Genomic DNA, 23,881 nt, shown 5'->3' with positions numbered 1-23,881 from the left:
AAATTAAATAACTTCAGAAAAATAACACTATTCTATAATCAACTGCTCTTTTAAGTAAATCGCTTTCAAAATCATTTAGAAATCGCTATAGTCACTCGCTTGGCACTCGGGGCCAGGTAGCAGCATAGAAAAAGGAAGTAATGCATGGTAAGGGAGGGAAAAGATATTAAAAATGAAGAGGCGAAGATAGTGAGAATAAGAAAAATGAGAATGTCCAAATCGCACTCGTATTGCACTAATAGTTCAACGGACAGTAGTAGTGGCATGTGATGCAAGAAAGCAAATGTATGAGCTTATGCAGCATCAGCCAAAAAAAAAAAAAAAAATCACACCATTCCCTCCAAATGCCTGTCCAGTTCCTCCTTAAATTTATTCAACCTATCAACTTCCACAATGACAGATGGAAGTTTGTTCCAGCAATTAACCACCCGCTGGGTAAAGGCAAATTTCCACACATCTATTCTACATCTGTCCTTTTGTAATTTGAATTTATGCCCCCTTAGGTTCGTAATCTGAACAAGTGGAAGGATCAAGGCCTTATACACCTCAATCAGATCAACGCGCAGGTGCCTAGTCTCCAGCCACTGCAATTTGCAGTACTTAAGCCTCTCTTGATAAGAGGATCCCTTCATTCCCCTCACCAATCTTTTTGCCCTTCTCTGTACACGCTCAAGTAAATCTACATCCTTCCTAAAATGAGGCCTCCAGACCTGTACGCAGTACTCAAGGCGTGGCCTGACCATTGCCTTATACAGAGGGATAATCACCTCCTTTTCCCTGCTAGCAAAATTCCGATATATCATTGACAAAACCCCATGACCTGCCCTGGCAGCCTGTCTGCACTGTTCAGAAAACTTCATATCTGACTGCACAATTACACCCAGGTCTTTTTCATTTTCTACCACCTTAAGTGTAGTACCACACAGTTGGTACGTTTCTCTGGGGTTACTTCTACCCATATGCAGTACTTTGCATTTGTCAAGGTTAAACTTCAGTTGCCACTTCTTAGCCCATCTGCCCAAATTATCTAGATCCTGTTGCAGTAGCACACTGCCATTACTGTCATTAACAACCCTGCCAACCTTTGTATCATCTGCAAACTTCAACATTAAGCCTGATATACCTTCATCAATATCATTGATAAATATACAAAACAACAGTGGACCCAACACCGAACCCTGTGGGACTCCACTAATATCATTAGTCCAAGAAGAGCAGCACCCATTGATTACCACCCTCTTTCTTCTCGCACTTAACCATCCTTTTATCCATTGTAGCAACTTACCCTTAATACCATTCTGCTCCAATTTGTACAATAGTCTTCCATGAGCAACAGTGTCAAAAGCTTTCCTGAAATCCAAATATGTGATATCAAAATTATTTTTTGCATCCAGTTCCTTTGTAACCACATCATAATATCCTATCAAATTTGTCAGACAAGACTTTCCCTTAACAAACCCATGCTGTGTATGAATTATTGCTGCAGTCTTGTCTAGATGATCCTGCAATGCATCTTTAACCAGCGACTCCATTATTTTACCCGGAACAGAAGTTAAACTAACTGGTCTGTAATTACTCGTGTCACCCTTCGATCCCCCTTTGTGAACTGGGGATACATTTGCACATCTCCAGTCCGTGGGAACCTCCCCTGGGTCCAAGGATGCTCTCATAATTATGGCTAAGGGTTTGCTTGGTTGCTTTGCCGCCTCCTTTAATATAACTGGATAGATCCCATCCACCCCAGGTGCTTTTCTTACGTTTAACTTCAACAGTTTCTCTTCCACTTTGCTCTCAGTTATTACAAAATCATTAAGTATTCTGCTACAATTTGATAACCTTCTGCCATTTTCAAACCTTAATAATTCCTCATGTGTGAATGTAGATGCAAAATACTCATTCAGTTTGTTTGCTATCTGAGCAGGATCATCGACAGTCGAACCATCGATGTCAAGCAGACCAATCAGATTCATCCCCTTCCTTTTAGAGTTTATATAAGTAAAGAAATCCTTGCTGTTTTTCTTAGCATCTTTTGCCAAGGATTTCTCATAATCTGCCTTCGCCTGTCGAACCTCCTTTGTGACCTGATTACAGATTAACTTATATCTGCCATAGGCTTCTGAGTCGCTTGATAATTTATATGCATCCCATGCATTTTTCTTCTCTGTTATGGGTCTCATTAGTTCATTTGACAACCATTTAGGCCTAAACCTTGAACAATATTTCTTAATAGGTATGAAACTTTTAGTAGCATCCACGATTAATTCCCTTGAATTCTTCCCACTTAGAATTTACTGTTGGTAACATCGTCATTTGATCCCACTGTACAGAATTTAAAAACTGTCGGAGACCACTGTATTCGCCTTTACGGAAGCAAAAACCCTTTCCTTTACCCCTGATGGTAATTAAATCTTTAAGTAAATCCCAAGTCAGTACACTGTGATCACTGCCACCTAGTGGTTCTTTTATCTGCAAATTCCTAATACATGAATGATCACTGCTGATAACCAGATCAAGAGTATTACTTTCTCTTGTTGCCTCTCGAACATGCTGCTGCTGCAGAAAACAATCATCCAATAAATCTACAAAAGTCTGACTAGTGTGTGAGTGCCCAACCCACAAGTTCCAGTCAATATCTGGGAAGTTAAAATCCCCCATTATAAGACATTCCGATTTACTAGCCCACTCTATTTCTCTGTACAATTGTTCATTGTACTCATTCGAGTCATTAAGCTTATAACACACTCCTACTCTTATTTTTGCTTTCGCAGTGCTTATGTCACACCAAACTGACTCAACAGTGCACTGTTCATCTATATCAACTGGTTGCACTTCTTTTGATTTTATGTTTTTCTTAATTAACAGCATAACAACTCCTCCCTTCCTATCCGGTCTATTCTTTCTGTACACATTGTACTCCCCAATTTTCAGTTCGGCATTCCTTATATCAGTGTGACACCATGTCTCTGATATCCCAACAATATCCGCCTTTGATTTCTTGACCAACACTTCAAATTCATCAAATTTATTTACTATACTTCTAGCATTGGTATACATGCAAGTATACATGCTCCTACTCCTAGTTACCTTAACACATCCCATATCCCCACCTGTTTCACGATGACTGCCACCCGTCCCTGAAACCCCCAACACCCCTCGCTCCAGGTCGCTACTTATTCTAATAGAAGTTGTGCTAGAATCACCTTCACCTCTGCCTACGGCTACTGTTAAACTATTAGTCCTTGTATCCCCCCCAAGCTATCAGTTTTCCGACCCACCCAACACTGCCTCGATAGCATCAGCAAATATTCTTGCACCCTTTCTATTTAAGTGTATCCCATCCCTGTAGAAGCAGTCTCTCCTATTAACAAGTACAGTCCAGGCTGAAAAAAATTCTATCCCTTGAGCCTTGCACAATCTTTCCAGGGCCGAATTGATCGACAAGGCTCTCATCATATACTCCCTCCTATCATGTCTGGGCAGAATTGCAGACACTTTCAAATTCAACCCTAATTCACGGCTTTTTTTCATCAGTGACCTGTACTTGTTAAGTAATTCTGCCGGTCTCCTACTCTTGATATCATTAGTGCCAACGTGTACAACCATATCACCTTTTGTGCCCTTAAAAGATAATATCTGCTCTACAACGTCATCAACCTTTGCCCCCTGGCAGACACACCCTGGTCCTGTTCCACCTATCCTTTTTACAAAGGATGTTTCCCGTTTCCCTGACAATAGAATCACCAACAACTACTAGTTCCTGAGGGACCAGCGCATTCTGCCTTGGGGGTTGCCGCTGTGTTGCATGATGACCAAGTGCAAGCTCTGGCGTTGATGTGGGCAGCTGAGAGCCTGATGGGCCCCTCAATTTAGATCTTTCGAGGGCATCCGCCCTGTCCTTCAAACTCTCATATAGGCCCATAACAACGCTGAGTTGTCGCCTGATTTCCTTACATCGCGCACACACACAAAGACATCCCCCATGGCAATATCATGTTCCGTTCCAAATAGTTTGGCAAACATTTCACAAGTTGCACATTTTTTTAGGCTGTGATGCGTTGGAGAATCACCCCCCTCAATTCTCCCTCGAGTCACAGCACTCCTGCCACTTTGTGCCCGTTGCTTTGCTGCTCTAATTTGGAGTATGATACTTTAAATTAATAAAATCAATAAATTAAATTAATTAAATGTCAATACTACGCTATCTAATAGAAACAGAGAAGCGTATTACTGTTTCTATAATTATACGTTAGAGCTACCTAGCTACCTCAATTAAAAATTTGAATTCCCTATCACTATATACAAAAACAATGCCTGCAATATTCGAACAAAATAACGGTTTTATAAAGTATTACGTATATCTACAAAAACTGTTTATATAAAATAAATACTGTATATAATATCGGTGTAAATACACCATAGTTAACCCATATATTTGAGCTACGATTGTAGCGTAGAAGCCATCGTTTTAATTGTATCTCATAATGTGGTTGCCTTCACAACGATCGTTTCGAAGCTTTTTGGCTTCGTCATCAGAGGGTGGGTAGGTAATACAACAAGCCATCTCAGTTGCGAAGTTATATCCACATTATGAGAGATGCCAGAAGGGTGTGGTGGTAATGTATTTGGAAAATAAAAAAAAAATAAAAATATATGGGTTAACTATGGTGTATTGACACCGATATTATATAGTTAATTATCAAAACCCATAAGGATTATGCCTAGTGCATTTAATTTTCCAAATATAAATTAAAATAAAAATAACCAGCGTAATTAGAACTATAAGACTACGTATTAAGTACAGAAGAAAGAAGAGCAGAAAGTAGAAAGATGTAAAGAGAAGGAAAAGAGTTTAAAGGATACTAGGCAAGCTAGGTGTGTAAGTACCCAACCTCATAGAGAGGGCCTTGGCTGTGAGAGTGTTAGTAGAAGTGGAAATTAATACCGCTATCTTGTGTGTTAGATGTATAAAATATATGATATAAAATAGCAGGAGAAAGACTAATGAAAAGGAAGAAAAATTAAATACCTATAGTATTTAGCAGCATCAAATTGGGTAGAATATAATAAAATTAAGAAATGGAGATACAATTATGCGAACATGATTAAAAAGAATGGAATGTAAACAGAGGGAGAACTATGACAAAGACAGTGGAGTTGCTCAGAAGAGAAGAACAATCAATAGAAGCCCTCTGTAGTCAAAGTAAAATAGAGAAAGTAGTATTGATTATAAGTAATTACTGGTAATATTAATAAATAAAATAGAACAAATTAAAAAATTAAAAGAATAACTTAGAGAGTAAATTAACAAGAACATCGTTCCAATAGAAGTCATAAGGTGTAATTACTTTCCAAGTAGTGGAAATACCACAATTCAAAAATACAACTGTACAAGTATCAAATTAACACTAATCAAAGTGGAACATGGTGAATCTGAATTTTTGTTTAATAAAATCAGAGAGATTTTTTATAATACAATTTATGAAATTAATTGGAATGTCATTAATGCAAAGTTTGGTATACAGATCACTTAAAGCACCAACGAAAAGTGATTGATTGCTGCTAATATTTGCAAGACGGATAATTTGTGTATAGATTATGTTTTTATGAACCTTAATAGAAATGTTAGAATTCCAATTCGTTAAATAAATAATATTAAAATTAAATTTGCTTCTTTTGTCGAATAATTCTAAATGCTATTAGTTAACAAATACATAAAAATCCAAGGAAGTGAAGCCAGTTGACATTGCTGGACAGTGCAGTGTCCAGTCAGTTTGGTGTGACATAAGCATTGGGAAATCAAAATTGAGAGTAGGAGTGTGCTATAGGCCTAATGACTGTGATGAGTATAAAAAGAAACTGTACAGGGAAATAGAGTGGGCCAGTAAATCAGACTCTTAATAATGGGGGATTTTAATTTCCCAGAAATTGACTGGAATTTGTGGGTTGGTCACTCACACACGTGCAAGCTTTTGTGGATTTATTGGATGATTGTTTTCAACATCAGCATGTTCGGGAGGCAACTAGAGGGAGTAATACACTGGTGATCCAATCTGATTATCAGTAGTGATTCTTCATGCATTAAGAATCTGCAGATAAAGGAACCACTAGGTGGCAGTGATCACAGTGTGCTGAAGTGGGATTTACTCAAAGAGGTAACTACCATCAGGGGTAAAGGGAAGGGTATTTGCTTTCGTAAAGGAGACTACGATGGTCTGAGACAGTATTTAAATTCTATACAGTGGGACCAACTGATGATGTTACCAACAGCAAATTCAAGATGGGAAGCATTCAAAGAACTTATCTTGGAAGCTACTAGGCTTTACATACCAACTAAGAAATATTGTTCAAGGTTTAGGCCTAAATGGATGTCAGATGAACTAATGAGACATATGGCAGAGAAGAAAAATGCATGGGATACATATAAATTAATAGGTGACATGGAAGCCTACGATAGATACAAGTTGATCTGTAACCAAGTTACAAAGGAGGTTAGGCAGGCAAAGGCAGATTATAAGAAATCCTTGGCAAAGGATGCAAAGAAAAACAGAAAAGAGTTCTTTACCTATGTAAACTCTAGAAGGAAAGGGATGAATCAGATTGGTCCACTGGATACTGACCATGCTCAGGTGGCTAACAAACTAAACGAGTATTTTGCATCTACATTCACACATGAGGAGTTATTCAGGAGTGGCGAATGCCAGAGTTGAAGTAAACTCTGGCAGTGAACTAGATGATTTTGTAATAACTGAGAGGAAAGTGGAGGAGAAATTGTTGAGGATTGGATGGGATCTATCGAGTTATTTAAAGGAGGCAGCAAAGGAAGTAAGCAAACCCTTAGCCATAATTAAGAGCTTCTTTGGACTCTGGGGAGGTACCCATAGACTGGAGATGTGCAAATGTGACCCCAATTCACAAAGGAGGATCAAAGGCTAACACAAGTAATTATAGACCTCTGAGTTTAACTTCTGTTCCAGGAAAATTAATGGAGACACTGGTTAAAGAAGCACTGCAGGATCATCTAGACAAGTCTTCGATTTAGCTCGGACACAGCATGGTTTTGTTAAGGGAGTCTTGATTGACCAATTTGATTGGATACTATGATGCAGTCACAAAAGAACTGCATGCAGGGAATAACTTTGATATTATATATTTGGATCTTAGAAAGGCTTTTGATACTGTTACACATGAAAGACTGCTGCACAAATTGGAGCAGTGTGGCACTGGAGGCAAATTGCTGCTATGTATAAACGGATGGTTGAGTTGGAGAAGACAAGAGTGGTAATCGATGGACACTGCTCATCGTGGACTAATGTTATTAGTGGAGTCCTCAGGATTCAGTGTTGGGTCCATTATTGTTTTCTGTATTTATAAATGATATATAAAGCTTAATGTCCAAGTTTGCAGACAATACAAAGGTTGGCAGGGTTGTTAAGGACACTACTGACAGTATGCTGCTGCAACAGGATCTGGAAAGGTTGAGCTGATGGGCTGAGAGGTGGCAAATGAAGTTTAACATTGACAAATGTAAAGTACTACATATGGGAAACAGTAACCCCAGAGTAACTTATCAACTCTGTGGTTTGTTTGTTTGGTTTTTAGAAGCATTAGCATCTAAGGCCATTAAAAGCGTGTGCTACGCACTGCTGCTCCTTTCCACCTGGCTACGGAGGCGCCTTCAACTCTGTGGTACTACACTGACAGTAGTAGAGAATGAAAAGGACCCGGGGGTAATTGTGCAGGCAGATATGAAGTTTTCTGAGCAGTGCAGACGGGCTGCAAGAGTAGCTCATGGTGTCTTGTCAATGATATACAGGAATTTTTCTAGCAGGGATAAGGAGGTGATTATTCCCTTGTATAAGGCAATGGTCAGGCCACACCTTGAGTACTGTATACATGTCTGGAGGCCTCAGTTCAAGAAGGATGTAGAGTTGCTGGAACGAGTACAGAGAAGGGCAACGAGATTAGTGAATGGAACAAAGGGTTGCTCTTATGAAGAAAGGCTTAAATTTTGTAAATTACAGTGTCTGGAGACTAGGCACCGGCGAGGTGATCTGATAGAGGTGTATAAAGCCTTGAATGGTTTGAGCATGCTCAATGCTGATGGGGCTCTTCCTCTTGCTCAGAATAATCACCTGAGAGGGCATAAATTCAGATTGAGGAAAGACAGCTGTAGGATAGATGTGCAGAAATTTGCCTTTAGCCAGCGGGTGGTTGGTTGCTGGAACAGATTCCATCCCTTGTTGTGGAAGTTGATAGCCTAAATAAATTTAAGGCTCAGCTGGACAGGTATTTCAAATGAACGGAGAGTTAAATGGGAGTGGTTTTTTTTTTTTTTTTTTTTTGGCTGATGCTGCATAAGCTTGCTTTCTTGCATCATATGCCTCTACTAATGCTAATTTCAGTAAATCTTCCACAACAGGGTATTTTTGAGCATTTGTGCAGAGAAAATCTTGCTATTATATTCAATGTAATTTTTCAACTTTACCACTCTTTTTGAATCCCCTCTGTTGACTCGCTAGTCAAAAAAAAAATTGAGAAATCCCTGTATTTAATTTTGTTGGGAAATTCTCGAGTTACGTTCTGTGCTATTGAACTTGTACTTGTTGAACTTGTGGAAAAATCTATATTTCAAAGTTTTATTACTATTGGATAGCAAACCAGGCCATGTTTGTTTGTTATTTGGTTTTTAGGAGCATTAGCAACTAAGGCCATATTGCTCCGGGATATGCGGTGGTCATTCCTTGACCTTTCCGCATACTCCGTATTTGGTGGTGACGGGCTCGAACCCCGGTCTAATCAAGAAGCATGTGCTACGCACTGCTGCTCCTTCCCACCTGGCTACGGAGGCGCCCGCAAACCAGGCCATCCAAAAGATTTAAGTCATCCAAACATTGAAGTTATGTTCCTACCGCCACAGCTGTAATGGGTTAATACAAATTCTTACATTCAGCCGTTAGATCAAGGCATTATATCCACCTTTAAAAGTCATTAGATCAGAAAATCGTTACAATGAATTTTGGAAAAAATTGATTCCATATCTATTGAAGTAATGGACGCATGGAAACATTTCTCAATTGTGGACTGTATCAGAATCATAGCTTTATCACTGAAAGAAGTAAAACCATCAATGTTAAATGCGTGTGGAAAAATGTATGGCTAGAGTCAGTTCATTCAGGAAATATGGTCAAGCTGGCAGAAAATGGAATCGGTGTGATAGTAGAACTTGCTATGTTGGTAGGAGGGGAAGGTTTTGCTGATATGACTACTGAAGTCCTCGTGGGTAGCACAGTTGATAGAATCCGCCTCCTCCCCACACCAGCTAAAAGATCAAAGTTCGAATCCCGTCGATGAAGGGAGGAATTTTTTATAGGCTTTTTCACAACATGGCAGAGTTAGTCAGGTGAGGGTAGCATGGTTTTTGCTCTAGGAAACCCAGTTTTTCATCCAGCAAAACAGAAAATCGACCTCAGGACACACGTAATTTATAGACAATATACACACATGGCCTCAGCGCCAATGCTCCTACAAAAATAAAAAAAGATATGATTTACTGAAGAAGTCCAAGTATTACTGGTAGAAAAAGAAGCTAGCATAGCAGATTTGGTGCAAATGGTATCGGAGGTAAAATCAAATCAATTCAGATGATGATATCGTAGAAGAAAATTTTAAACTTCCAAATTTTATCTAAAAAGTATAGGGGAAGGCATAAAATTAGCCAAGCAATTAGAATCTTATTTTTTGAATGCAGATTCTTGAATGAAAGGAGGCCAAAGTTCAAAGGAAAGCTTCAAAAATGCTTAGTTCCATATGATGAAATTTACAAAGGTTTATCAAGCAAAAGCAAACAAACCCAGATTACTGATTTTTTTTTTAAAGAGAGCAGAAGATACACAAAATGTAGAATGGTGTATTCTTGTTAGTTTTGTTAACATTTTGTTAGCTTTTGGAACGTAACATGGTTTTACCCAACACGACATCTTACAGGAACCTAATAATAGCGTTATATGAGGGTTACCTGTATAGACAGATACAGGGTGTCTCAAAAATATTGGTACAAACGTTTAGGGGAGGTAGGTAACATCTAAAGGAATGTGAATCACATAGGAACCCATAACCGGAAACGTCACCGTAAGTCAGTACATGGTGCTATTCATCAGTTCGCGAGAGGGAAAATTTCTGGTTTACTCATTCGAGCAGTAGTTGCTGCACGAAGGGCATGCATCGATATACGAACTGTGACCTGGCAGACATGCATCTAGTGTATGGATTAGCAGAGGGCCCACACAGTGTGTGCCCCCATGTGGCACAACAACATCGCTTCACAATAAATGTGTGGGCAGGTATGGTCAGTGACTGCTTAGTCGGCCCATACCTGTTACCATCCCACATGAACTCCGCTAAATATCAGATCTTTCTTGAACAAGTTCTACCAGGGTTACTTGACGATGTTCCAGCAAATGTGAGACGCAACATTTGGTTTCAACATGACGGGGCACCTGCCCATTATGGAAGGTGTGTTCGTGACCATTTGAACAGGCGTTTTGGGCGTCGATGGAATGGCCGTGGTGGACCCGTTGCCTGGCCCCCGTGCTCACCTGATTTATCGAACCTTGATTTCTTTCTGTGGGGGGGGGGCCCTCAAATCTATCGTGTATGAATCGCCTGTGGAGACGAAAATGGATCTTGTGGCGAGACTCGTCTGCACTGCTGCTACTGTCAAAGAAACTCCAGGTGTGTTCGACCATGTCCGCCAATCCATGCTGCGACGGTGTCACGCATGCATTGCGTCTCATGGTAGAATCTTCGAGCATCTGTTGTAACATCATGAAATGCATCCATCTCGTACTTCATTGTTAATATTATGTCAAATAAATGTTTGCCACTAATTACTGTCTTGTGTCATTTCTGCTTCTTGTGCCTCTGCTACTACTTTCCCGTGACGTTTCCAGTTATGGGTTCCTATGCGATTCACATTCCTTTAGATGTTACCCACCTCCCCTAAACCTTTGTACCAATATTTTTGAGACATTCTGTATATTATTATCAGTGTATTAGGTGGAGGTGCTGAATTGTAAAGTGTAATTACCATGGAAAAATCTGAGAACACATGCAAGATAAAAACAGATTCCTTAAATAAAATGAAATTAATGTTTAACATAAAAAAAAAAATAAATGATAGTACCTAAAGCCATGGGTCCAAGGACTTTTAACTACTTCATCAATGGGGTTGGCAGCGAAAATCGTAGGCATTAGTACAGGCAAACATTACCATTAGTAGAGGCATTTGATGCAAGAAAGCAAGCTTATGCAGCATCAGCAAAAAAAAAAAAAAAAAAACCCACTTCCACTTCACCCCTCTGTTCATTCAAAATACCTGTCCAGCTGAGCCTTAAACTTATTTAGGCTATCAACCTCCACTACAAGGGATGGAAGTCTGTTCCACCAACCAACCACCCGTTGGCTAAAGGCAAATTTCCGCACGTCTATCCTACATCTGTCTTTCCTCAATTTGAATTTATGCCCTCTCAGGTGATTATTCTGAGCTAGAGGAAGAATCCCATCAGCATTGAGCATGCTCAAACCATTCAAGGCTTTATACACCTCTATCAGATCACCTCGCTGGTGCCTAGTCTCCAGACACTGTAATTTGCAAAACTTAAGCATTTCTTCGTAAGAGCACCCCTTTGTTCCATTCACTAATCTTGTTGCCCTTCTCTGTACTCGTTCCAGCAGCTCTACATCCTTCTTGAAATGAGGCCTCCAGACCTGTATACAGTACTCTAGGTGTGGCCTGACCATTGCCTTATACAAGGGAATAATCACCTCCTTATCCCTGCTGGAAAAATTCCTGTATATCATTGACAACACTCCATGAGCTACTCTTGCAGCCCGTCTGCACTGCTCAGAGAACTTCATATCTGCCTGCACAACCACCCCAAGTCCCTTTCATTCTCTACCACTGTCAGTGTAGTACCACAGAGTTGATACATTGCTCTGGGGTTGCTGTTTCCCATGTGTGTAGTACTTTACATTTGTCAATGTCAAACTTCATTTGCCACCTCTCAGCCCATCTGCTCAACCTTTCCAGATCCTGTTGCAGCAGCATAGTGTCAGTAGTGTCCTTGACAACCCTGCCAACCTTTGTATCGTCTGCAAACTTGGACATTAAGCTTGCATCATCAATATCATTTATAAATACAGAAAACAATAATGGACCCAACACTGAGCCCTGAGGGACTCCACTAATAACATTAGTGCACGATGAGCAGTGTCCATTGATTACCACTCTGTCTTCTCCCCCTCAACCACCCCTTTATCCATAGCAGCAATTTGCCTCCAATGTCACACTGCTCCAATTTGGGTAGCAGTCTTCCATGTGCAACAGTATCAAAAGCCTTTCTAAGATCCAAGTATATAATATCAAAGCTATTCCCTGCATCCAGTTCTTTTGTGACTGCATCATAGCATCCAATCAAATTGGTCAAGCAAGACTTCCCCTTAACAAAACCATGCTGTGTCCGAGCTATAACTGAAGTCTTGTCTAAATGATCCTGCAGTGCTTCTTTAACCAGTGCCTCCATTAATTTTCCTGGAACAGAAGTTAAGCTCACAGGTCTATATAATTACTTGTGTCAGCCTTTGATCCTCCTTTGTGAATTGGGGTAACATTTGCACATTTCCAGTCTATGGGTACCTCCCCTGAGTCCAAGGAAGCTCTCATAATTATGGCTAAGGGTTTGCTTACTTCCTTTGCTGCCTCCTTTAATATAACTGGATAGATTCCATCCACCCCGGGTGCCTTTCTTGTGTTTATCTTCAACAGTTTCTCCTCCACTTTACTCCCAGTTATTTCAAGATTCTGTAGCTTACTGCTAGAGTTGAATACACCTCTGGCATTCCCCTCGCTGAATAACTCCTCATGTGTGAATGTCAATGCAAAATATTCATTTAGTTTGTTAGCTACCTGAGCAGGATCATCAACAGTTGACCCATCGATATCAAGTGGACCAATCTGATTCATCCCCTTCCTTCTAGAGTTTACATAAGTAAAGAACTCTTTGCTGTTTTTCTTTGCATCCCTTGCCAAGGATTTCTCATAATCTGCCTTCGCCTGCCTAACCTCCTTTGTAACTTGGTTGCATATCAACTTGTATCTATCATAGGCTTCTGTGTCATGTGTTAATTTGTAAGTATCCCATGCATTTTTCTTCTCTGCCATATGCCTCATTAGTTCATCTGACATCCATTTTGGCCTAAACCTTGAACAATACTTCTTAGTTGGTATGTAAAGCCTAGTAGCTTCCAAGATAAGTTCTTTGAATGCTTCCCATTTTGAATTTGCTGTTGGTAACATCATCAGTTCGTCCCACTGTATAGAATTTAAATACTGTCTCAGTCCATCGTAGTCGCCTTTACGGAAGCAATAACCCTTCCCTTTACCCCTAATGGTAGTTACCTCTTTGAGTAAATCCCACTTCAGCACACTGTGATCACTGCCACCTAGTGGTTCATTTATCTGCAGATCCTTAATGCATGAAGAATCACTGCTGATAATCAAATCAAGAGTATTACTCCCTCTAGTTGCCTCCCGAACATGCTGATGTAGAAAACAATCATCCAATAAATCCACAAAAGGCTTTCTAGTGTGTGAGTGACCAACCCACAAATTCCAGTCAATAACTGGGAAATTAAAATCCCCCATTATAAGACTTTCTGATTTACTGGCCCACTCTATTTCCCTGTACAGTTTCTTATTATACTCATCAGAGTCATTAGGCCTATAGCACACTCCTACTCTCAATTTTGATCTCCCAATGCTTATGTCACACCAAACTGACTCAACACTGCACTGTCCAGCGATGTCGACTGGCTTCACTTCCTTGGTTTTTATGTGTTTCTTAACTAATAGCATAACCCCTCCCCCCTTCCTATCCTGTCTATCCTTTCTGTAGATGTTGTACTCCCCAAATTCCAGTTCTGCATCCCTTATATCTGTGTGACACCACGTCTCTGATATCCCAACAATATCTGCCTTTGATGTTTTGAGCAATACCTCAAATTCATCAAATTTATTTACTAAACTCCTAGCATTGGTGTACACGCAAGTATACATCTCTACAAACAGAAGACTGTCTTCAGCAGTGCACCCTAATTGCTCCTCTTAACAGCAAATCAGATTTGTACAGCTAACACCCAGTTAGAGTGTCTGGTGGTCCACCAGTTTAAAAAGAACAGATGAAGAAAACATTGATATCTGCCTACCCAGATAACCCCACACACACACACACACACACACACACACACACACACACACACACACACACACACACACACACACACACACACACACACACACACACACACACACACGGCTCCCCCATCTCATATAAAATCATGGAATCTGCCAGAGTGACTCCAAAAGCTGCTACAGCTGCAAGGAATCAACATACGATGGTGGCAAAAATAAACTCCCTGTGCACTCTTCAGGCAGTATGTGCATATATCACTTGGGAACTGGGCTCCCTTTACCTTGTTTCCATCTATCCCCGCCCGGAAGATGAAATCATGTCAGCCATTTAATATCTACAGATAGTCTGTAACACCTTAATTAATCAAAAAGTTCTTATATCTGTGGATGCCAACTGCCATTCCCCAAGTTGGCATAGCAACAACACTGCTCATCCAGGAACCATTAATGGTGATCTCCTGGCATATTATATTGCCTCCTAAACATATGACATCCTTAACAGACCTGATCAACTTCCCACCTTCTCAACACCCAGCATGAAACTGTCACTGACATCACCTTGGCCAGCCACTCTATAGCATAGAAGTTTGCCTTCTGGAGGGTTAATGAGGTCTGGACCACCTCAGACCATAAGGCAATCTTTTCTCTTGTTCATCTGATGAATCCAGCTCCTCCTGTCACCAACAACATTACCAGGTATGCTATTAGGCGTGTAGACTGGGACTTGTTCAAGATGTCACTACAAACATCACTGAATGACTATCCTATCACTGCTTTCTCTTCGCGCTCCCCATAAGAGCATGCAGCAAGAATCACCACTGTTATACTTGCTGCTTGCAACATGAACATTCCCAAGAAAAAGCCATACCACAACTCAGTACCTTGGTAGTGTAATGAATTAAATACCTTAAGGAGTTGGGAAAGTTATACAGGAACGTTTATACTTTCCCAATGGAAAGTTTATACCGCCGACATTAGGAACAAAAAGAGAGCATCATGGCAAAATCTTGTTGGTATAACTGAAAACTCAGACCTACGGGGAATTGTCACCAGAAAGCTGACAAGGGACAAAGTAATCAGCTCCACTATCACACCAACAGCATCACTTAATTGCTCGTAGAACAACTCTATTGGCAATATTTTTTCCACTTTGTTTTCTAACAATGACCATCCTCTTATTGAATTCCAGCAACAAATTCTCAATGAAAACCACAACTATAGCAACAACACTGAAGTACCCTTCCTGACTGAAAAAAAAAATCACTACTGCTCTCAAGAACACTAAAAACAACAAAGCACCTGGCCATGATCTTCTTGAAGTTGAAATTATAAAGAAGTTTCACAGTATCTTCCTGGAACATTCCTTATGCTGTATAACAAATCCTGTAAAAATCCATCTTTCCCAACTGTGGAAAGAAACCGCTCTACAAATCATCCTTAAGAAACTGGACAAGCCTCCAACACAGCCAAACTCTAATCATCCCATTTGCACTCCTTACTACCTGTACTTGGAAAGATATTTGAGCATATGCTCTAATGGTGGCATTAGAGCATATGCTCAAATATCTTTCCAGAACTCTTTGCCAATTTACAAGCTGACAATCAGCATGGCTTTAAAAAAAGCTGCACTGAGGATGCTCTTCATGTTCTTATCACTGCCCCAGCAATCACTGAACAAAAGTATCTCTTGTTCATCTTCATAGACTTTGCTGGAGCCTTCGACGTCTTGTGATGGCCAACCATCATGAGTCATCTCGGGCTCACAGGTATTCTCATGAATCTCTACTGCAGTTTCAAATATTATCTTAAACGGCAAGATTTTCATGGTCCATACAGAGCACAAAAAATCTTCTTGCCAGGTTTCTAGAGGCTGTCCCAGGGGTGTTGAACAAGTTCCCCAACACCGACAGCCAACACAAAGCTTATAGCTTTTGCAGACGATCTTGTTCTTCTAGTCAATGATAACACCCGTGCAACATTTGAAGACAGAGTGAACAACTCTCAATCATATTCAAGCCTGTTCTAACATGCAGCATATCTCTTTAGAAAAAATGCAGGCCACATCATCAAGGGAATACTTAGTCCCTGAAGAATGCCAACTATCAAGCTTAACAATATACCTACCAAACACATCTCAAAAATTAAATATCTTAGAATCACCATTGGTGTGAAGCTTACATTTTACCCTCATTTAGTCCATCTTGCTGACAAAAATCAAGAAATTCACAGAAATGATTATTAGAATATCAAAATGAGACTGGGGACTCAAGCAAAATGTTCCTCCCACTCATTTACAGAGAATGGCTTTCTCCCAGCAGTGTGTTATGGTGCCAGAGTCTGGTACAATCGAGCTGTCATTGCTGGAAAAAACACAAACTGAGTTCAATCCAAAGGCACATTCTCCTGGCTGCCACATATGCCTGCTGCACTGTCAGCACACCTATACTTCAGGTCCTGGCAGGTGCCTTCCTCTCCACCTTAAGGTTATTGCTAGGAGCCTCCCTACAGTCACAGGAAATCCCATGGGATTTGCTGGCACTCTCTGCCGAGGATGTGGGATATCCATTAGGGTTCCATCACCTGTATACCCCTGCATGGGACAGGTGCAACTGACATCTGGATACAGATGTGGGATGCTAAAATGATCCTCACTATATAGGATGCCCTTGCCCTGTATTCTTTCTTGCTTTCCTCCCTCTATTCCCTCCCACTCTATATTCATCTGGAGGATTCCTTCCTTCCCTATCCTCCTTTCTTTTACCTGCTTTGATATCCCCCCCTCTACTATTCCTTCACTCCCTCTTCAATTTTATATTTTTAATTTTTCTTGGGCACCCCCAGAAAGCTCAGACAACTCTGGGGTGGTTGCCTAGCCAGAGTTTTAATTCTCCCTATGTCCTGGCCTGCAACCCCCCAATGGTGATGGATGGTAATGGGGAGTTGGTAGTTCTCCACTGGCCCCCAGCTAAGAGGACAGATGAACAGCACTCCAAGATAACCACACAGTAATACTTCACAAACCACACAGTAACACATTCTGACCTAGTACAGTGTCTTGTATTCTTCACAGAGAAATAAACCTGGAGTTGGAGAGACTGCCAGTGCCACTAGACACTATGCCTGGCACATAGTCCATGTGAATATTGGTCTTGCTATTCCTACATTATATATGGTGGTTAGCTGGGCCACTGAACCGTGTCACTGCTGTGTTACAAGACAAGATGCACAACACTCACCACAAGCAACGACCACATGTGGCTGTCCCAAATGTAACCTTTGGCTGGTTGTTCAACTACTGTTGAGCCAATCATGGTAGGCCCCAGATATCACAGAATGGGAACACTTAACCATGTTGCTGTTGTCAATATACCGGCATCTGCACATCGTGCCCTCACAATCATTCCACATTCAGAGTTGGAAAAATATCAATGCCAACCCATTCTTCCTCACAACACTCAAGAACTGATCGCCCTGTGTGCAACCTACAATCTTATATCTGCCATTCCTAAAACTGAGCCTTCACAAGTGTTGCAAACAGTGTAACATGCTAGTCTGTTCCTAAACAAGGAAGTGTTTCTAATGCAAAGCCAACTCAGTGTAATATGCACTGCATCAGTTACAATATATACAGTACAAGGAAGCTTATGTGATACATATGAAAAAAATAAATTGCCAAATTTATTTCAGTCCAATTTTTAATAAAAATTGGAAAGGCCCACAAATTGTTCTAAATGAGCAAAATATAAAATTTTATGAAAATTCATCCAGGCAGATGGACCCACAAAGAAATAATAACTGCCATGTTTCTATTGGTCTGAATTTAATGATATTTGGAACGGGTCAGCAAAAATTTCATATTTGGTCCTTTCTAAAAAAGTCAAATATGGAATTGTATGAAAATACATCTATGAACTAGCATTAGCATTTAGCATTAGTAGAGGCATATGATGCAAGAAAGCAAGCTTATGGAGCATCAGCAAAAAAAAAAACAAAAAAACCACTTCCATTTCACCCATCCGTTCGTTCGAAATACCTGTCCAGCTGAGCCTTAAATTTATTTAGGCTATCAACTTCCACAACAAGGGATGGAAGTCTGTTCCACCAACCAACTACCCGCTGGCTAAAGGCAAATTTCCACACATCTATCCTACATCTGTCTTTCCTCAATCTGAATTTATGCCCTCTCAGGTGACTATTCTGAGCAAGAGGAAGAATCCCATCAGCATTATTATTATTATTAATAGCCATATGGTGCAAGGAAGCCTGAGGCTTATGCTGCACCAGGAAAAAAAAAAAAAAAGTTCCCGAATTACCCTGAGAGAGAGAGAGAGTCAAAAAAAGAAGGGAATCACCAAGAAAGAGAAGAATGATGATATCCAGCTCAGGACCCTGGGTGTGCCAAGCACATACTCACCAGATGTGAGCCCCCATACTCAAACCATTCAAGGCTTTATACACCACTATCAGATCACTTCACCAGTGCCTAGTCTCCAGCCACTGTAATTTGCAAAACTTAAGCATTTCTTCGTAAGAGCAACCCTTTCTTCCATTCACTAATCTTGTTGCCCTTCTCTGTACTCGTTCCAGCAACTCTACATCCTTCTTGAGACGAGGCCTCCAGACCTGTATACAGTACTCAAGGTGTGGCCTGACCATTGCCTTATACAAGGGAATAATCACCTCCTTATCCCTGCTAGAAAAATTCCTGTATATCATTGACAAGACACCATGAGCTACTCTTGCAGCCTGTCTGCACTGCTCAGAGAACTTCATATCTGCCTGCACAATTACCCACAGGTCCTTTTCATTCTCTACCACTGTCAGTGTAATACCACAGAGTTAATACGTTGCTCTGGGTTACTGTTTCCCATATGTAGTACTTTACATTTGTCAATGTTAAACTTCATTTGCCACCTCTCAGCCCATCTGCTCAACCTTTCCAGATCCTGTTGCAGCAGCATAGCATCAACAGTGTCCTTAACAACCCTGCCAATTTGTATCGTCCTTAACAACTTTGTATCGTCTGCAAACTTGGACATTAATATCATTTATAAATACAGAAAACAATAATGGACCCAACACTGAACCCTGAGGGACTCCACTAATAACATTAGTCCACGATGAGCAGTGTCCATTGATTAGCACTCTGTCTTCTCCCCCTCAACCATCCCTTTATCCATAGCAGCAATTTGCCTTCAGTGCCACACTGCTCCAATTTGTGCAGCAGTCTTGCATGTGCAACAGTATCAAAAGCCTTTCTAAGATCCAAATATATAATATCAGAGTTATTCTCTGCATCCAGTTCTTTGGTGACTGCATCATAGTATCCAATCAAATTGGTCAGGCAAGACTTTCCCTTAACAAAACCATGCTGTGTCCGAGCTATAACTGAAGTCGTAACTAGGAGATGAGTTATCACATGTGGGCAGACAGATGGAAATGGTGAAGACAATATGCCTTTTTATGTATATTATTATTATTAGCCATATGGTGCAAGGAAGCCTGAGGCTTATGCTGCACCAGCCAAAAAAAAAAAAAAAAAATTTCTGAATTTTTTCAGAGAGAGAGAGAGAGAGAGAATCACCAAGAAAGAGAAGAACGGTGATATCCAGTTGGGGACCCTGGGTGTGCCAAGCCCATACTCACCAGATGTGAGCTCCTGGGGATATGCTTATATGCCTAAAAGAATGGGGTGAAAATGATCCTCCTCCAGATACTTGCAAGAACTTTAAAGGTGGGACTTAATCCAATGAAAATTCAATTGTCTCAGCATTACTGATAATTTTGCTATTCCTTGGAAAACATTTTAAAACTAGTTTGGGTCTGATTCCGTGTGCCTGAAGACAACTAATATATAAATGTACATTTAAACCTACTTATCTTCATGCATTATACTATTAAACTGCCACTTACCTGAAGGAAATCTGACTTAATAACTTCAAGCAGATGGCTTCTTTCCAACTGGTATAAAATGGATGATGATGCAACACTAGAGAATTCTTCTCGTATAAAGTTCAATGCCTGACGATATACCCAATGAGACCCATGTGGCTGGCTACTCCAGTGTAAAACAGTTAATAAAGTTTCCAAAGTCATAGTTTCAACTATGAAATCTTCACAACCTGAAAACATTGCATCAAGATGAGCATTTTAAAAAGCAATACAGATATCAGAATTTTTTCTATTTCAATTAAAAAACAGGAAAAAATATAAGAAATAAAATAATCAGTATAAATGAAATACTATTGTTGTCCTATTAATACAGTGGATTAGATAAGCTTATATAAAACTGGAGGTGGGAGTTGTATTTTGCAGCAATGTAGTAGCACCTTTTAGCTCTGCTTCATAAATAAGCACCTATTCTAAGGTGGACACAAAAAGTTAGTAATCTATCTTTCCACAGTAAACAGCATTCACACTCTTTCTTCTTTTCATATGAACAAAATGGAAGGCACACGTATGTACATACAAATGCCTGGTTCTCTCTCGATAAGAAACAAAACTATATATTCTTATAGTCACCAACTATACAGAATGAAGTAAAACAAATTATAGTGAAGTAAAAATTGGTGGTTGGTTATTTCGAACACATTTGAAATGTATGGCCTTTAACCGGCTTATCTGGTAATAGGCATCATGTGTACATGATGTGGTTAAGACATACCAACGTAGGTTTGAGTGCTTTCTTATCTTCAAACAACAGTTTACCTATGCACCATGCCACTCAAGGAATATCTTAAATCTGGCTGAGCAACTAATATTTTTGTAGTTCAACCTCACAGTGTATGCCAATTCTTTGTTTTATGTTATTGTTGGATTTTAGATGTGTCAGTGACTTAGGCCATATTGTGCTGTGTGGGTATCCTGTACAAATGTGCTCATGAGCTAATTTTGCACATTCTTTGTTTTACAATCAATGCTGTTTGTACCTTTCAAGGACTGGCATGATTTTTAACAAAGGACACTAACAGTGGACTCTTAGTAAATAGAATTAATTTATGAATGAAGCTTTTTGGCTGAAGAATGTGACCAAGAATAATGGCCTGGAAAATCATACTGCCTTTGTTGGGACAGGGTGAATATTAAAGTAATCTGGAGAACATTTCGTAATTAGTTTCTTATTCGACATAGATACAGAAAACTTCTTCATTTTTTTTTTTTTTTTTTTTAATGGATCAGGGTAATGTGAAGAAATATTCAAAGACTTAATTTTTGAAAACAGTACAACATACTGTCCATCTTATGGATCTTTGTTCACATGTGTGATGACTAAATCAGAGTTACCTGGTCATTTATTATGTGTTTTGTGTTGCTTTGTATCTTAACTGGTAATAGTTAAGATATCATTTAAAACTAAAATCTATAGCATATAACCCCAGTGTATAAGTCAATCTTTGAAGAACTAAAAGATTGTCTAAAATTTTAAGGACGACTTATAGGCCAAATATAAAATATCCTAAACTTGAATTAAAACTGCATGGTTAGGGTTAGAAAGACAAATTAATATACCATTATATTTCCAAATTATTTAAGTTTTACACAGAACATGTCTTTTAAAATGCACAAATTTGTTCATCATCTTCAACACAAAAATAGTTGATATTTGTTGGGAGGTTATGCATTCAGGTTTACTATTCAAGTTCTAAAAAAAGTAAGAAACAAGGAATGACTCAGTTACCTAATCAAAGCATCTCATGAATACATATAGCAACAATAAGAGCAATTTCATAGTTCACCTATGCCTATTGGTTTTGCTTTGGCTTTGTGACCTACAAGAATGAGTACTGCATATGCTCTTTACAGTTTTTACTGAGCAGTGAAATAAAACGTCATCGTTTGCTATTAAAAATGGGCACAAATAACTGACTTTAAATGGTACGCTAGTTTTCAATGCAGATTTTTTTTTGTGAGCATTACTACAGGATGTGAAAAAATAGGTGGTCATCTCATACAGCAAATATATGATTAAGTAAGAATTTTCAAAGCAAATCACATTTAGTAGTCTACTTGACTTGTAGGCCAGAATATAAGGTAAAAAAAATTAATCAAGCAAAAATATTTAAAAAGCCTTTAATTTTCAGAGTTTAATAACATTGCATGAGGTTGACTGATATCAGTTGCTTTGGGAAGTTAGCAATATATGAATTTAGCACTGATAAACAAGACTAACACCAGTATTTTTACCTCATCACATGGCAAGTTTATCGCATAACGGTTGTTCCAGAACCTCCCCACACCCCAAGTATGTTGCACTACTGCATTTGGCAGTAGCACTTCTTCTTTAACCAATCTGTCAAGGCTTCGTTACAGTTGTGTTCAGCAGTCGTGTCAGAAACACTAATGAAAAAGGAGCCTGATATCTAGAGAAATATTTTTCCAAGCCTACATTAACTATAAATTGTTATGGTTTCGGCTAGTTAGTTGAGGTAAGATATACTCAATAGGAGACAAATCAAAAAACCTAGAAGAACAAGAAAACATTTCAACAATACAGAAAACTGTCTGAAGGTATATTTATTATTTTTTTTTTTATTTTTATTAAAACTAAAGGCGGCACCCAGAACATAAGTTCAAATCCATCTAACAGCTCTCAACTGAGTATCTTACATCTTTCATAAAATAAATAAATAAATACAACATTGTAAAAACATAAAATATATAAATTAATTTAAAAAAAAAGGTATAAGCAGTATACGAATATTACTGGAATAAAGGATCACTAGCATTAGTAGTGTCATATGATACAAGAAAGCAAGCCTATACAGGCTTGCTTCCTTGTATCATGTTTTTTCTTGTACCAAAAAAAAAAAAAAAAAAAACCCTTCCCATTTCACTTATTCACTCCCTCCAAAAGTTTGTGTAATTCTTCCTTGAATTTATTTAAGAAATTAACTTCTGTTAGAATTCTTTACAATGTGGTACCCCTTCTGACTGACCATTGTGGGTAGCACTTGATATGCCTAACCCACTATGGTTAGTTAGAGTGTTTATCTTAACCCACTATGGTTAGTTAGGGTGTTTATCTCCCCTTGCTACTGTTTTAAAATCGGGAAACTCGTTTTCTGATTTTAAAACAGCAGCCGGAGGGGGGAGGATAAACACCCTATGAGTAATCATAGCAGGTTATGGCAAGTCAATCACTGCTACATGCAAAAGGGGATAGCAGATGGTAAAGGACTAACCTTAACTTCCACAACGACAAATGGAAGTGTGTTCCAGCAATCAACCATTGACTGGCTAAAGGCAAATTTCCACACATTCATTCTTCAACCATACTTCATCAATTTAAATTGATGCCCCTCAAGAGCATAATCTGAGCAACAGGAAAAATCCCATCAGCATTGAACTTGCTCAAACGATTATACAATTCAATCAGATCACCTTGCAGGTGTCTAGTCTCCAGATGCTGCAATTTTCAGAACTCAAGCCTTTCTTGGTAAGAGCACCCCTTTGTTCCACTCACCAATCTCATTGCCCTTCTCTGCACTCGTTTCAGCAGCTTGACATCTTTCCTAAAATGAGGCATCCAGACATGTATACAGCATTCAAGATGTAGCCTGACCATTGCCTTATACAAAGGGCCAATCACCCCCTTATCCCTGCTAACAAAATTCCTGTATATCACTGACAAGA

At 39.4% G+C, this 23,881-nt stretch overlaps 1 protein-coding gene across 1 annotated transcript in view; it reads right to left on the bottom strand.

Annotated features, from left to right (window-relative positions):
• LOC150089854 (BTB/POZ domain-containing protein 7) overlaps window positions 1–23,881 on the bottom strand; it is a 360,234-nt gene that overhangs the window by 271,081 nt on the left and 65,272 nt on the right. Inside the window, exon 3 of the mRNA XM_090390112.1 lies at window positions 20,162–20,370. Coding sequence (XP_090246238.1) covers window positions 20,162–20,370 — 209 coding nt within the window. The remainder of the gene's footprint in view (window positions 1–20,161; window positions 20,371–23,881) is intronic.

This window comes from Mastigoproctus giganteus, chromosome 2 (genome assembly GCF_048544385.1).
Source record: "Mastigoproctus giganteus isolate SK-2022 chromosome 2, ASM4854438v1, whole genome shotgun sequence".
NCBI classification, from domain to species: domain Eukaryota; kingdom Metazoa; phylum Arthropoda; class Arachnida; order Uropygi; family Thelyphonidae; genus Mastigoproctus; species Mastigoproctus giganteus.
This window is presented reverse-complemented; position numbering and strand designations above follow the sequence as displayed.